Source organism: Ambystoma mexicanum, chromosome 1q (assembly GCF_040938575.1).
Source record: "Ambystoma mexicanum isolate Mex_15411 chromosome 1q, UKY_AmexF1_1, whole genome shotgun sequence".
Taxonomy (NCBI): domain Eukaryota; kingdom Metazoa; phylum Chordata; class Amphibia; order Caudata; family Ambystomatidae; genus Ambystoma; species Ambystoma mexicanum.
In genome coordinates, this window is record NC_090922.1 from 417216948 (window position 1) to 417230990 (window position 14043).

The 14043-nt window shown below is 49.5% G+C and overlaps 1 protein-coding gene across 1 annotated transcript in view; it reads left to right on the top strand.

Annotated features, from left to right (window-relative positions):
- Positions 1–12201: 12201 nt before the first annotated feature.
- SLC6A2 (solute carrier family 6 member 2) overlaps positions 12202–14043 on the top strand; it is a 1124598-nt gene continuing 1122756 nt past the window's right edge. The window contains exons 1-2 of the mRNA XM_069639646.1: positions 12202–12627; positions 13359–13785. Of these exons, the coding sequence (XP_069495747.1) occupies positions 13467–13785 (319 nt within the window). The 5' untranslated portion in view covers positions 12202–12627; positions 13359–13466. The remainder of the gene's footprint in view (positions 12628–13358; positions 13786–14043) is intronic.

Consider the following 14043-nt stretch of genomic DNA (forward strand, 5'->3'; position numbering starts at 1 on the left):
CCTCCAACCCCCTTTTGACTTGCACTCTCTCTGATTTACCCTTCACTTCCCCCAGCCTAGCACTTTGCAATTCACGTAGACCGCCACTCCCCCCTCTCCCTCGCACTTCTTGTTACTGCACTTGCACGATCCGAATGTCACAAGGCCTAGTAGGACCGTTATTGTTATCTTTCTCCCTTGTCCCCCCCCCCTTTTTGTCTTGTGGCGCCTTGAAACACCATTTGTTGTATAGGCGTCTTACAAATATCCAATAAATAAATAAAAATAATTTTATCCCATCACTCTTTCAGATTAGGTTGATGAACATCCACATGACATCTGAAGTAGATGATGGTGGATTGTCCGTGTTGCATTCACAACATTTGAACAATCAACGGTACGATTTCTAGTGGAACTCAACAATGTACCTTCAGGCTAGACTTCCACTATTGCAGGTGAGTCTTCCCTCATTGTAACCCTGATTGCAACCCTGCCTGTTATAACTGCATTAACTAAAGAATCATAGTCTTAATCCCTCCTGTTTCTGTTGCAGATCTCATAAGGTGGAGTTGGAATCCACAGTTAAGCATTTACTGCCCAACTGAAGAAATACTTTGACCAGTTGACACAGTTTAACGCAACATTAGGTAAGCACATGGCAGTAACTACCCATCTCTTAAACAGTGACGCTTTCTAAGGAGAGTACTCATAAGCATGTATCCTCTTTTTTTATAGAAAGGTTTGTGAAAATACACTGTGAAGCAGACAATCTTCTTTGAAAAGTTGATTGGAAGAATGCACAGAGCACAAGCTAGCCAGGTGAATAATATTTTGACTCCGTATGAGAATAGCTATAAAGTTAATTAAATGTTAATGTTAAAGGTATTTATACCGCGCACCGTCACCAAAGGAGTTGGTCCCCAGGCGCTCATTTGAACGCCTAAAAACCCTCATAAGAGATAAACTGATTATAATTCTTTAAATTTACCCCATAGAGAATATTGAAAAATTGAAGGGAAACTCCCGAAACACGTAGAGCTATTTTTATGATTTCATTTGTATATTGATTGTAATAAAAAAAACGTATTGTATATTACATTTCGTGCTACTAAATATCCATCTTTTAACAATCCCATTGAGTGCATATTTGAAACCAATTCTCCCTCGGGCAGAAGAGAACCTCATGACCTTGGTCTTAGATTTGTTAATGATTGAATTATTTTCTTTCGCATAAAGATTTATAGATGTAAAGAGCCTCTGCAGACCAATTGGAGTGTGGTCCATAATTACCACGTCATCTGCATAAGCTAACCACCAAAGGTGTAAGCTGCCTAAACAGGGTGCTGCAATAGGAGAGGCTTCTAAGACCTTGCCCAGATCTCATAAGAAGGCAGGGAGCCAGAACCATCCAGGCCTAAGACCACAATGTCTGAGTATGTTATCTGTTAGATTTCCAGAGAGTTCTAGTTGAACTCTAATGCTGGTTTCCGAGTGTAGACGGACTAATACACTTAAGATTTCCACAGGTAAACCCTGTGTGGGTAATTTCTTCCAAAGTAAGCTAAGATTTACAGTGTTAAGTGTGTGAGAAAAATCCACAAATCCCAGATAAATGAGCAGGGTATTATGTCTGATTGCTTTTTGTTTTCGACGTCTAGAATCAGACTGTTTAAGGAGATACCAATATTTCTCATAAAACCAGACTGATATTCATTCAAATGTTTTAGCCCAAGATTCTATCTCCTTTAGGAACAAAGAAGCACATATTCCACTGTCCACATTGATGAGAATAATAGGCCTGTGATTTCAAAGGTCTGGGCAGTCTGTACATAGGAACTACAAAGGATTAGGCTGAGTAGTGTGGGTTCACTTTGCTTCTCTTACCAGATCCCTACTTAAGCAATAAATCACAGACAACTTATGTGTATGGAAAAGTTGTAGGCCGTAGGCATTTTATTTCCTTACAGAAAATACAACACAACAAAATAATTACACTGCCATATGCTTTTGGGCACCTTTTGTCCAGTCCTGAAGTTGCCCAAGGCTCCTCCTGAGTCCTTGTTATCCCTGGGCCTTCGTTCCTGGGCACATGCCGCCTACGACATGTCTTGGACCGTGTACCGAAAGAGTACTCGGCGTTCCTTCTTCTGCCTGCTCCTTCTTTTCTTGGACCGTGCACTGAAAGAGTACTCAGCGTTCTTGCTTCCGCTTGCTCCTTCTTTCTTGGACCGTGTACCGAAAGAGTACTCGGCGTACCTGCTCCTGCCTGCACCCTTCTTCTTCCATTATTATTGTAGGGTGGGTTGGGTGGCAAATGTTTTTCCTTCCCCTTATCCAGGCACTAAGAGCCTACCCGAGAGAGGTGAGGTCTTACCTGGTTTGTGCCGCCTCTCCTTTTCCAGGCTTACTTATACCCCCCCCCCTGGCCTTTTGTTCCTTCTTGGGGGCGGCCGGGTGTTAGGCAGAAACCTGTGCAGTTCCCTCTGGGACCACTTCAAAAGATTTAAGTGTACAGGTGTTTGGCAGTAAACCCACTTGGTAGCAGTCTGTACCACACAGATTCACTTGGTAGCTGTGGCTGAGCAGTCAGACTTCCCTCAAGAAGAGTTAGGCAGTATACAGAGTATTCACAATAGGTCAAAAGAACACAGTAGAACAAGCAAACACTGACCAGAGCTTGGTGTAAAAGAGATATAATTATTTATTTAAAACCACATCTAATAAAACACACAGGCACTAATATTAAGCAGTTCAAAAACACGGTCACTAAAAGATAGACACTCCCTTAAAAGAATATTAGACACGTCTTAAGTAAAGCCCCACTAATTTTCAGACAGCGGTGAGCGCTTAACGCAGATGGCACTCTAATAATTCAGTTTAAAAGGGAGAGAAAGGCAGAGTATCAATTGAAACAGATCCCAACACTTTAACAAGAACACAGCAAGAGAGGAAGGCAGAATAAAACCGTGAAGTTAGAGTTCAGAAAGCCGGATCCACTTTAAGAGGATCAAAACGAAATGTGTCCGAGGTCACACGGTTGAAAAGTGCACAAAAGTCTTGAAAAGGTTCAGAAAGAGTTGGACCAAAAGAAAGGGACCAGTTAGATGGTCAAGGCGACCAGCCCAGTCCAGAAGGTTAAGGGATTATTATTACCTTGTAGCAATCTTTAGAAAGGGAGGCCTGGCGGAAACACAGTACCTTAAAGTGGTGAGAATACTCCAGCGGGGGCAGATGTTCCTGGCAGCGGATGCAAGTCGGTGCTTCGTCCGGGGGAAGAGAGGATCTCGTCAGGGAGGAAGACAGGAGTCCGTTGCACTGCCAGGGAAGAAACCAGCCGCAGAGTTCTCAGTTAAAAGGAGCGGTCCTTTGGTTTGCGGTCCAGTGGTAAGTGGCTATCCGGTTGCCGGGGTGCTTGGCACGGGCAATTCGACCACAAGACATCCTGGGATGCGAGGAAAAGAAGGTAAACTGGTTCTGCCCACCGGTCAGGGGAAGAAAACTCTCCAGCCGGGAGATCTTCTCTGTCGTCGGGAAGTGGTGAGTCGGTTCCGGAGGGCTCCACCGGTGGTGTTGTAGTAGCAGGTCGGCTCAGCTTCTCCCTCGTCGGATTCTCAGGTCCTGTGGTGACTTCTGAAGTTCCAGTCCACAAAGCCCTGCTTTTATGCAGCACACCCCCATTCACTCAGCCTAGCTGTCAATCAAACATGCTAAGTGGTGAGCCGGCCGGCTCACCACTTGGGCCAATCACACTTGAGTTACCAAGGTAACTGGGTCCAGGGTGCCTAAACCCCCACCCACACCCCCTGTGGTACCCAGACAGAGTGGCACCACTTTTGGAGGCTTCTGTGGAGAAGCCCGCCAAAAGTGGAACAAAGGGCTCGACTTGGGTTGGAGTCACAGAAGAGAACACAAACGCCATTTTAGAATCGAGTCCTGGCAAAAAATACCAACCGGCGCATTAATATTAAATAAATAAACCGGCGGTATTTTCGAGGCTATGAGAATTAAATAATTAAAGTTGGAAGCCTCGAACAATGGGAAAATCCCATAGGGATATATTCGCGGTCGAATATAAAAAGTAGTATCCACTGCCACCAGCCAAAACTCAATCAGGGGGACGGAGACGTGCCCCCTCGACTAACAGACCCCGGGGCAATCGAATTGCCCCGACCAGTACGTCCACAATATGATGGTTTGTACTGGTTTCTGTTCATCATTTGGGACTAGTAAAGCCAATGGTGACTTTACATGCCCTGGGAGACAGTAGTCAGTCCCAGGGTATGGAGTCTATGGTGAGGTGTCACTATGACACCCCTGTGTCACTGCACGGAGGGTGCTGTGTAACACACATATTAAAAACACATGAGACCCTATGGAGTAAAGGACCCCATAGCCCATAAAACATATTAACAGTCAAAGGAACACCATAAATCATGTCCAAGAGTGGGAGAGAAAGAGTCTCACTCTTGGCAGGAGAAAAAAAAAACTCCAGAAATCCAGCAAAGCTGCTGGGGGACTCACAAGGTTAGGAAATTCAGCCTAAACAGAGAATTCTCCCTAACACCGGGTTACCCCCTTGCTGTTACATTTCGCACCTTCCCAGGTGCTGTTTCCTGCCCTTCCTGGGCTTTTGTTTCTTGCGGCGCCGTTCGGACGCCCCTCCCTACGCTTTCGTGCCGTTTTCCCCCACCCCGCGCCTAAACTCCCAGACCCTCTATCGTCCCGCATTTCATGCGGCCCGGGGGCTGGGTCATAGGCTGAGTAGTGTGGGTTCACTTTGCTTCTCTTACCAGATCCCTACCTAAGCAATAAATCACAGACAACTTATGTGTATGGAAAAGTTGTAGGCCGTAGGCATTTTATTTCCTTACAGAAAATACAACACAACAAAATACTTACACTGCCATATGCTTTTGGGCACCTTGTGTCCAGTCCTGAAGTTGCCCAAGGCTCCTCCTGAGTCCTTGTTATCCCTGGGCCTTTGTTCCTTGGCACATGCCGCCACACCTGAGCGGGTGTTCTTTACGCCCGCTCAGGTCCCCCCAAAAGTACCCTACCTACAACCTCGTTCTTGGAGTGCCCTAAAAATGTTGTCAGAAAAAACCCCCATCCCTTTCCTTGATGGGTGTACCCCGTCCTGGTGAAACATGTCCGGATTGCTCTGGTGTAAGCCATGTCTTATGAAGTGCAGACCTCTGTTCCTGCAGTACTTTTCTACTGATTTATTTAGTTTATTTCTGGCTATTTCAATTGCGTGTCTCTTCTGTGCCCCATACCAGACTCTTCTTGGTATTATTTCTGACATAAAAATCTCGGTTTTCCACCAGTTGCGGGCTATGCTATGCAGCGACTCTCAAATGTTCCTTTGTAATTTACCCCTGTTTGTGCTCACCAGGTCGTTCCCCCAGAGATGTATAACTAGGTATTCGGGGGGGGTCCCTGAAACCTATCAGGTCGGACAGCCTGTCATGGATGTCCTCTCAGTGCATCCCCGGGAGGCCGCACCAGGACGTAATTGTGTTCCTGAAATGCAGTCCTTCCTTCTCCTCTTCCAGCCACCTGCCTGCCCGGGTCACGAAAGAGTGTCCCACTATCCCTGCCGATTTGTATGGTCCGGCCACTATGGAAACGGGGGAGATAAGTGTCATATCAGTTCCTCCCTTATGTATTTTTTAAAACATTGTGACTTCCATCCCCCAATTTTTTTCACCCCCTTTGCTCCCAGGCCCCACGCCCACGCAGAGGTTGCTGCTCCTATCCTGAAAGAGTGTGTCCCAAATTCGGCTGGATCCCATCCTGCTTTTGCCACCGCCTGTTTCAATACTGCCTGAAACTGGTACCTGCTGAGTGCGCTGCCGTCCCTATGTATTAATAACTGTCCGTCAACAACTGGTCGCAGATCTAGGAATTCTTGGGTGATGCATCTGGGACAGTGGTCCTTCTCTCTGATGCAATTGAGATCTATTGCTCTCCCCTTCCCCGTTTGGTCTGTCTTAGATTTCTTTAGCATTATGGACATCCCCTTGATTCCCATACTAATGTCTTTCCTTGCCAGGCCGTCTCCTGCCACCGTATTCCTGGCCACCAGTTCCCCTACTCTGAAAGCCCCATAGTATGCTAGCGCAAATGCTGCCCTGAACAACGCGGTTTCGTACGTGCTGCAGCATGTGTCTTGCAGCACTTTTAACAGAATTATCAACTTCCCAAAATTTACCGGCCTTCTGTTATCTGGTTTCTTCCCCTCTAACTTCGCCCATCCTCTCATAGCGTATTTTATTTTAGCGCTGTCGGTCGGGTCCGGTGTGCCCGCCACTTTTGTGGTATATGACACCGCCGCTAGGTGCGCTGCTGCCCAGCTTTTCTTTTTCCCTTTGGCAAATGCCCCTTCGAGAAATTCACAAATTTTTTCTGTAGAAATTTTTTCCACCTCTTTTACACCTGTTTCCACCAACACATCTTTTACATGCTTTTCGTACTGCTTACCCGTTTTGTACGTTAGGCCGTTCCTGGTCAGCTTGTCGATGACCCTTTCTTTTCTCCGTTCTTCTCCCGCTTCTTTTGAGTCGACCTTGTGGTCAACCGTGCTTTCCTTTCTAGTGCCTCCAACGGGACCCATGCCTTCCGCGGCGTGGGCGTTTTTTCCTTGTCGGCGTCCGGTCTCAGCTCCCTGAATTTCTCCCACTGAAAGCGAGAGATTGCATCAGCCACCACATTTTCTTCCCCAGCGATATGCCTCGCCTTTATGCATGTATTCATTTTTAGGTTTTCCAGTGTGATTGCCCTCATTAATTCCAACACTATCATGCATGACGCACTTCCTTTGTTTAACACGTGCACCACCGCCATGTTATCCGACCATACTGCCAACTCCTTGTTTCCTAGCTCTTCCCCCCATGCGCATAACGCGACCCATATCGGGAAGAGCTCCAGCAGTGTTATGTTTCTTGTCCATTCCGCCACTTGCTATGTTTTTGGCCACTTGCCTGCACACCATTATTTCCCCAGTATTGCGCCAAAACCAAGGCCACCTGCTGCATCGGTGAACAACACCCTTTTACCTTCGTCGTTCACCGGTGAGCGCCATATCACCGACCCCTTGAAGTATTTCAGAAATTCTGCCCACACTTTCAGATCTCTCTTGATTCCTCCCCCTAGCCTGACTCTGTGGTGCCCCTTGGTAGCACCTCTTGTTTTCAGCTCGATACTTCTCTGGAACACCCTTCCCTGTGGCATGACTCTTCCTGCGAAGTTCAGCTTCCCTGCCAGCGCTTGCAATTCTCTCACGGTCGCTTTGTTTTTTCCCTGTAGTTCCTTTATTGCCTTTAGCAGATCCGTCACCTTGTCCTCCGGGATCTGACACCTTCCTTTGTTTGTGTCAATTTCTATGCCTAGGAATTGGATAATATGCGTTGGACCCATCGTTTTCTCCTCCACCAGAGGAAAACCCCACTCGCTTGTTATTTCCACAAATTTGTCCAGGGTTGCCCTACATAGCTCTGAACCTTTGGGCCCGACGAATAAAAAATCGTCCAGATAATGTACCATCATGGACTCCCTCTTCTCTTGTGTTACTGCCCATTGTAAAAATGAACTTACCCTCTCAAAATATGCGCATGAGATGGCGCACCCCATCGGGAGGCATTTGTCGATGAAGTATTCCCCCTCCCAATGCATACATAACCATCTTTGTGATCCGCTGTTGACTTGCAACAGGCGGAATGCCGATTTAATATCTGCTTTTGCCATCCATGCCCCTTTTCCCGCTTTCCTGACCAGTTCTACTGCCTCCTCAGACTCTGAATATGATACTGTTGCCTCGCTCTGGGTGATGCTGTCGTTCACCGAGGCCCCCGGGGGGTAGGATAGATGGTGTATCAGTCTGTATTCCCCTTCTTCTTTTTTCGGCACTAGCCCTAATGGAGAGCATATAAATTCTTCGAATGGTAAGGCCGTAAAGGGGCCCTCCACCCTCCCCAGTTCCACTTCTTTCCTGATCTTACTGGTTATTATATCTCTGTTTTTAGATTCCTAGGAATGTCTTGCGCTCCCTGTCCGGTAAACGGGATGTTAAAACCTTCTCTAAAGCCTTGTCTGATCTGTTCTGCCGTTTCTTGGTCTGGGTATTTCTGGAGCCATCTTTCCATCCTCTCGATTTTTACTGGCGTGGCCCCTTTCCCGTCCCAGTTCTTATTTCCGCGTCTCATCGCTTCTGCCGCTTGGAGCTGCGGCCCTTGTGCACGTGGAGCTGCTGTAGTCACCCTTACATCTCTCACACTTGTGGCTGAACTTGTACTTCCATCCCCAGCTACAGGGTACCCCCTTTTCAAAACTCCTGCATTGTCCTGGTTCTGCTCGTGTTGTCCCCGTGCTCCCACTGCCCCCCCCTGTGTTGTCAGGGGCAGGCTGCTGTGTGACCCATAATTTCTGCTCCGAAAACTCTGGTCTCTATTTCTGTCATAGCTGGATTCGTACTTTCTGCTATTGTATCTATAATCCGCCTTGTAATCATTCTGCCAATACTGCTTTCTCTGCTGTCCCCCTGTGCTCCGCTCCTTGGAATCCCATTTCTCCTTTAGCACGTTAAATATGTAGAGATTAAAGTTTTCTTCATCCCAGCCCATATCCGGAAAGCAGTCCATCTCCTTTCTGAACTCGTGGTCATACTCCAGCCATGCGTCTCCTCCAAATGCCGCGTGTACCTTCAGCACCCTCTGCTGATATGCCACTAATACTAATGCTACCCCGTCTTCCGGGAATTTTTGTAATATAATTGTAGACATTATGGTGAAGGCCGACATCCAGTTGTCAAAACTCCTTACTACTGGCCCCTTTTTTAGTTAACTTTTCTCGTCCTCATTCATGTCCTCTAGGGCCACATTCATCCCCCTCTTTTGACAATCTAACAATGTAAAGATATCGATCAATTCCTTCCTCCATATTTTTTCCTTTACTTTGTCATTTATGTACCAAGCCATCGCTTTCATTGACCTGCCCTGTGCGTCTTTACCCATGGTTGGCCTGCCATATTTCGTCATGAGTGGCCCCCCATTATCTGCCGCTGCCACCGTCGGTGCTGCCCCCGGTGGTGTGTCCCCTGCCACTACGTTTGGCCCCGCCGGTGCACCTTGTGGTGCTGGGATTATTGGTGCCCCTTGCGGCACCGGGACTACTGGTGCCCCTTGTGGTGCCGGGACCGGGTTTCCCTGGATTCTACCGGTGTCCCTTGTGGTGCCGGGACCGGGGTTTCCCCGGATTCTGCCCCTGCCCCTCTCTGTTTTTCCCTGCTCACCACTCCTCTCCATTTTACCCAAGCCGTTAGATGATCTCTTTCTTCGTCATCACTGCTTGCTTCGGTTGAGGAACTCCCCTGCTGCTCCTCCCCGGATCCTTTCCCCCGTCTGCTCTTCTTGTCATTGGTTCTGGGCGACTTACCCGAAACCGTGACGCAATTTTTTAACATTTTTACAATTTTATTCCCCACATCATTATTCACAGTACCTTTCTTTTTATCTTTTTTCTTTTTCTTGGTCGGTGCCTCTGTCTGTTCCTCTGATCTCTTCGACTCCGCTCTTCCCCTTTTCTCTCCTTGCGGTACCTTGTCTTCTCCTTCGCTGCTGCTGGGCCCTATGAACAGCAGAGGTGACGTTGTCTTCGCCCTTTCTTCTTTCTGCATTATCTCCAGCACCCATTGTGCCCCGTATTCCTTCTCTGCCTTTCTTGCCCATTCTGAGAATTCTTGGGCCCTTTTTGCTCTTCCTTCCGCCATCCTTCTCGTCTGAATTCTGTCAGCCATGCTTCCCGTTTGACCCCGGCGAAAGCCCTTTGTTCGTTCGCAGCTGGTACTTAGTCGCTCCTGCTCCGGCACCGTTGGGCGACTCGTAGCCACTGCATTTAGGACGAAATCAGAGAGGTAGGGAAATGAGTGAGCCCGCAAGAGCAAACGTTTTTCCTTCCCCTTATCAAGGCTCTAAGAGCCTACCTGAGAGAGGTGAGCTCTTACCTGGTTTGTGCCGCCTCTCCTTTTCCAAGCTTACTTATACCCCCCCCCCCCGGCCTTTTGTTCCTTCTTGGGGGCGGCCGGGTTACCCCCCCGACCTCTTGCTGTTACATTTCGCACCTTCCCAGGTTTTTGTTTCTTGTGGCGCCATTCGGACGCCCCTCCCTACGCTTTTGCGCCATTTTCCCCCACCCCGCGCCTAAACTCCCAGACCCTCTATCGTCCCGCATTTCATGCGGCCCGGGGCCTGGGTCAGACTTCGAGTCTCTGGATTTCTTCTAGCAGACACAATCTTGGAAAGAGTACAAAAAGTACAGATGTCTATAACTCTGGGCCATTTTTCAGCACCATATTCGAAAGGCCACTGGGCCCGGAGGCTCTAGACCAGGATCGTCCAACTCCAGGCCTCAAGGGCCGGAATCCAGATGGGTTTTCAGGATAACCCTCATTTATATTCATGAGAAAAAATATGCATACTTTTAGAATCATTGTATGCAAATGTATCTCATGAATATTGATTAGGCTATCCTGAAAATCTGACATGATTCTGAGCCCTTGAGGCCTAGAGTTGGACAACCCTGCTCTAGAGTCATTAGATTATTTATTAATTACAAGATGTCTTTGAAATCAAATGCAATGGCCCACTTAAATTCCAAGAGGTTGAGATTCCCCACATTAAGAGAGGAACCTGTGGCATAAAATGCAGAAAATGGGCTGTCCAGATACTCTTATTAATCGGATTCATTTGAGCCCCCAGCTACCTACACTCAGAATTAACTAGTGGCTAAAAGGACGAATTGGCCTTCGCGACCAGCATGCTCAACACAATTACACCCTCCGTGGTAGTATCAGATGGCGATACCTTCTCCTTCTCCTCATTGCTTCCTTCCTTGCAGAGACTGCTATGCTGTGGGTGAAAACGTACATGAAACAGTCGCGTCATGATTTTTCAGGAGATTTTTTAAATATATAAGCATATCCTGTTTTGCTGATTATTGGGCTTTTTCAGGATATTATTCCCCTGACAGCAGAAACTGCTGTAAGTAGTAATTGCGCATATTCCAAAATGTGTGATCTGACGTGTATTTATATTGGTTTCTGCAAACGCTTGTCCTGCTTTAGCTCCGGACAAGAATTTTTTTTTAAAAAACTGTTCTAATTTAATATGGAATAGTGACCGTTGGTTGAAAAGAAAAGGTTGGTCAAAAACCACCTGTATATGTTTTGTTTCAAAATGAATACATTGTTTGAAAAATCTTACTTTCGGGGTGTTTCTGTGGATAACCCTGTTTCTACTGTGAAGTGGCCTTAAAAATGGGCCACAGAGAGGTGCAGTTTCGACCACCTTTTAATTAAAATGTTTCGTCTGGTCGGGGGTGTTGCTAGATCTGGATAAGATCTGGGGCTATGCTGGTGTTGGGACTGGCGGGACTCAGGGCTAGCTAGCCTTCTGGTTGTAGCCCCTGAGCTTCTATCCGGGGCTTCAGCCAAAAGACCCTCAGCCCCCCCGCACCCCCCCCTCCCGCCAGCCCTCCCGACCTCCTAGCAATGCCTATGTGTCTGGGTCTGGTAACTTTGCAGGAGAAGCTGCTTTGTCTGCCCCCGACCCCCTCCAAATATGTTACGTGTGGTGGTCTGAGGTCTCAGAAATCTTTCAACTTCCCTTCCCGGGGGTACTAAGCTCAACTGACACAAAGTACACTTGCTCCTCTATTCCCGCCTTCAATTAAGTCTTTTGGAATTTGAATATGCGTCATTAAAAAAGTGCGGGTGTATTTGCTGCACAGGTGTGAACGCCACTCAATGGGAATTCATGCAAGAGGGGCTTGAGCCATTGGCGTGTGGCGGGTGTTGCGCGGGTGCCTGCGCTTGTCAATGTGTGCGCTTGCGCGTCCTCGAGTGAGGCGCGCGCATTGGCGACTGCTTCTGGGTGATATAATGACACCAAAGTGCCTTTTAAAGTGCAGCGGCCGCCGCGGGCGATGCGCCTGTTCAATGCATCGCGCGCTCGTTCCGTGACAGTAACTGGGCTGCTGTCTCTGTCCATTAGGGGTGACAGGGCCCAGCCCGGGCCCATCATTGGGTCAAGTCTCCATAATCCAATTGGGAGCTTTTTACCTCAAGGGGCGAATATTTTACATTCTCCAGATTGCCCCCTGTTGCCATTTAAAAGAAACTACATAGACAAACTACGCACAGGCAGGGAACTACTTCCTCTGCTGCCCTTTCCCGCGGGGCCCGGGTCCACCTGGCCCCCTCCTCGGAAACCATCTCCAGGGGTCTGCACTGCCAGGTCTTATAGACTGCCTGCGGGTGGGACATGTGGTGGCACTGTTCCGTCTGCCAAGAGGGGTGAGGATGTATGACTCGGTGAATCACGTGGGTTGAGTGGAGGATCATTTTTTAAAAAAAGAAGAAGAAAAAATCGTTCTCTCTTCCCCGCCGTCGGCTCGAGGCTGTGCTGGAAGTGCAGGGGACTTCAAAGTGTGGTGATGCGGGGCGAGCTGAGGGCGACCCCGAAGTGCTGAGTGTCCGGCGCACCTGCCTGTGATGCGCGGCGGCGGGAGCAGGGGGTCCGGCGGGGCCAGTGGGCAGGACCTGCTTTAACCACCCTCCCCGAGGACGCCCCCTTCACCCCCACACCCGAGCAGGTACGAGAGAAGCCGAGTCCCGGTGATCAGAAATGGGAGAAGGGGGGTTGCGCAGTTTGTGTTTCAGTCCACTTTTGGTCTACAACTCAGGGGGTGCGGGCACGCGCATTATCCAGACGAGGGACTGCCCCTATCCAGAGCAATGTTGAGGTGCCATTTTTCATGGCCGGGTTATGGGATGTCCGTACACGTTGGTACTTTCTAGTGATCATTTGCAGAGAATCGTCATCGGCGCCCTCATGCCTTCCACATTCCCTTTGCGCGCTGTAGGGAGTGACTTTCCAGCCCCGCCCCCGTCTTCCTACGCCCTCTTCCTCATCACCACACACAGGTGACCCGTGCTTCAGGACACCCCCCCCCCCCCACCCCACATAGTTCGACCATAGCATAACCCCACAGCACACCCCGGACCCACCCACCCCCCCCCCCCCCTCCTCCCTCTGTGGTCCGCTGGAGTGTGAGTCCAATGTGGAAAGAGGGATCCCCGTCGCGTGCAGCAAGTTGGTGACACCGGGTAGCGCCCCTCCACCCGCCCCTTTCTGGCCGCATCCTCAGAGGATACCCAGTGGCAGGCCAGTCCCTACCACGTGTGACCAGAGTGAAGCCATGCCCCCGCGACGTGCTAGCCTCAGGTGACAGGACCCCATGCCCTCCTCTGACGAGCTGAAGAGTTGCCCACACGCCTCCGCTGCCTGTTGCTCGCTCGTGTGACTTGCGCTTTCTCTCCACAGCTCGAGAGAGAACGCACCACAGGGAGAGGACCCGCCTCTGCCAGCGTCCAGCAGAACCGTCCCGGCTCCCGGCCCCCGGCGTGCCAGCCTCCGCTGCCCACCTTCTGGATGAGAAAGGCAAGGATGACGAAGCAGGGTCAGTCCGACCACAAGCCCTCGGCTGTGGCCCCCTTCAGGGAGTGCCCGGCCGAGAAGAAGGACGTGGAACTCATCCTGGTGAAGGAGCAGAACGGGGTCCAGTACACCAGCAGCAGCCTCCTGGCGGGGGCCCCGGCCGCCTCCCCCCACTACACGGCCACCTCGCCCGGCGATCCCCCCAGGGAGACCTGGGGCAAGAAGATCGACTTCCTGCTCTCCGTCATCGGCTTCTCCGTGGACCTGGCCAACGTCTGGCGATTCCCCTACCTCTGCTACAAAAACGGAGGAGGTAAGGCGCTTTATAACTAGTGTGCATGTCAGCCTTTCTATGTTGTAGCCTCACCTGGCGATACTGAGTGTTGCTTATAACATCCCTTTCTGCACTCTATGCCACAGGCAATGCTCGCTTTCAGCCAGCAGAGTAACTTTGCCGAAAATGTTGGGGGGGGGGGGGTGGAGGGGGCATGATATCTGAAGAAAAGGTGCCCCAGCCAAATGAATGGGGACAAAATGGTGTGCCATGAAAGTTGTGGGGGACAAACACCCC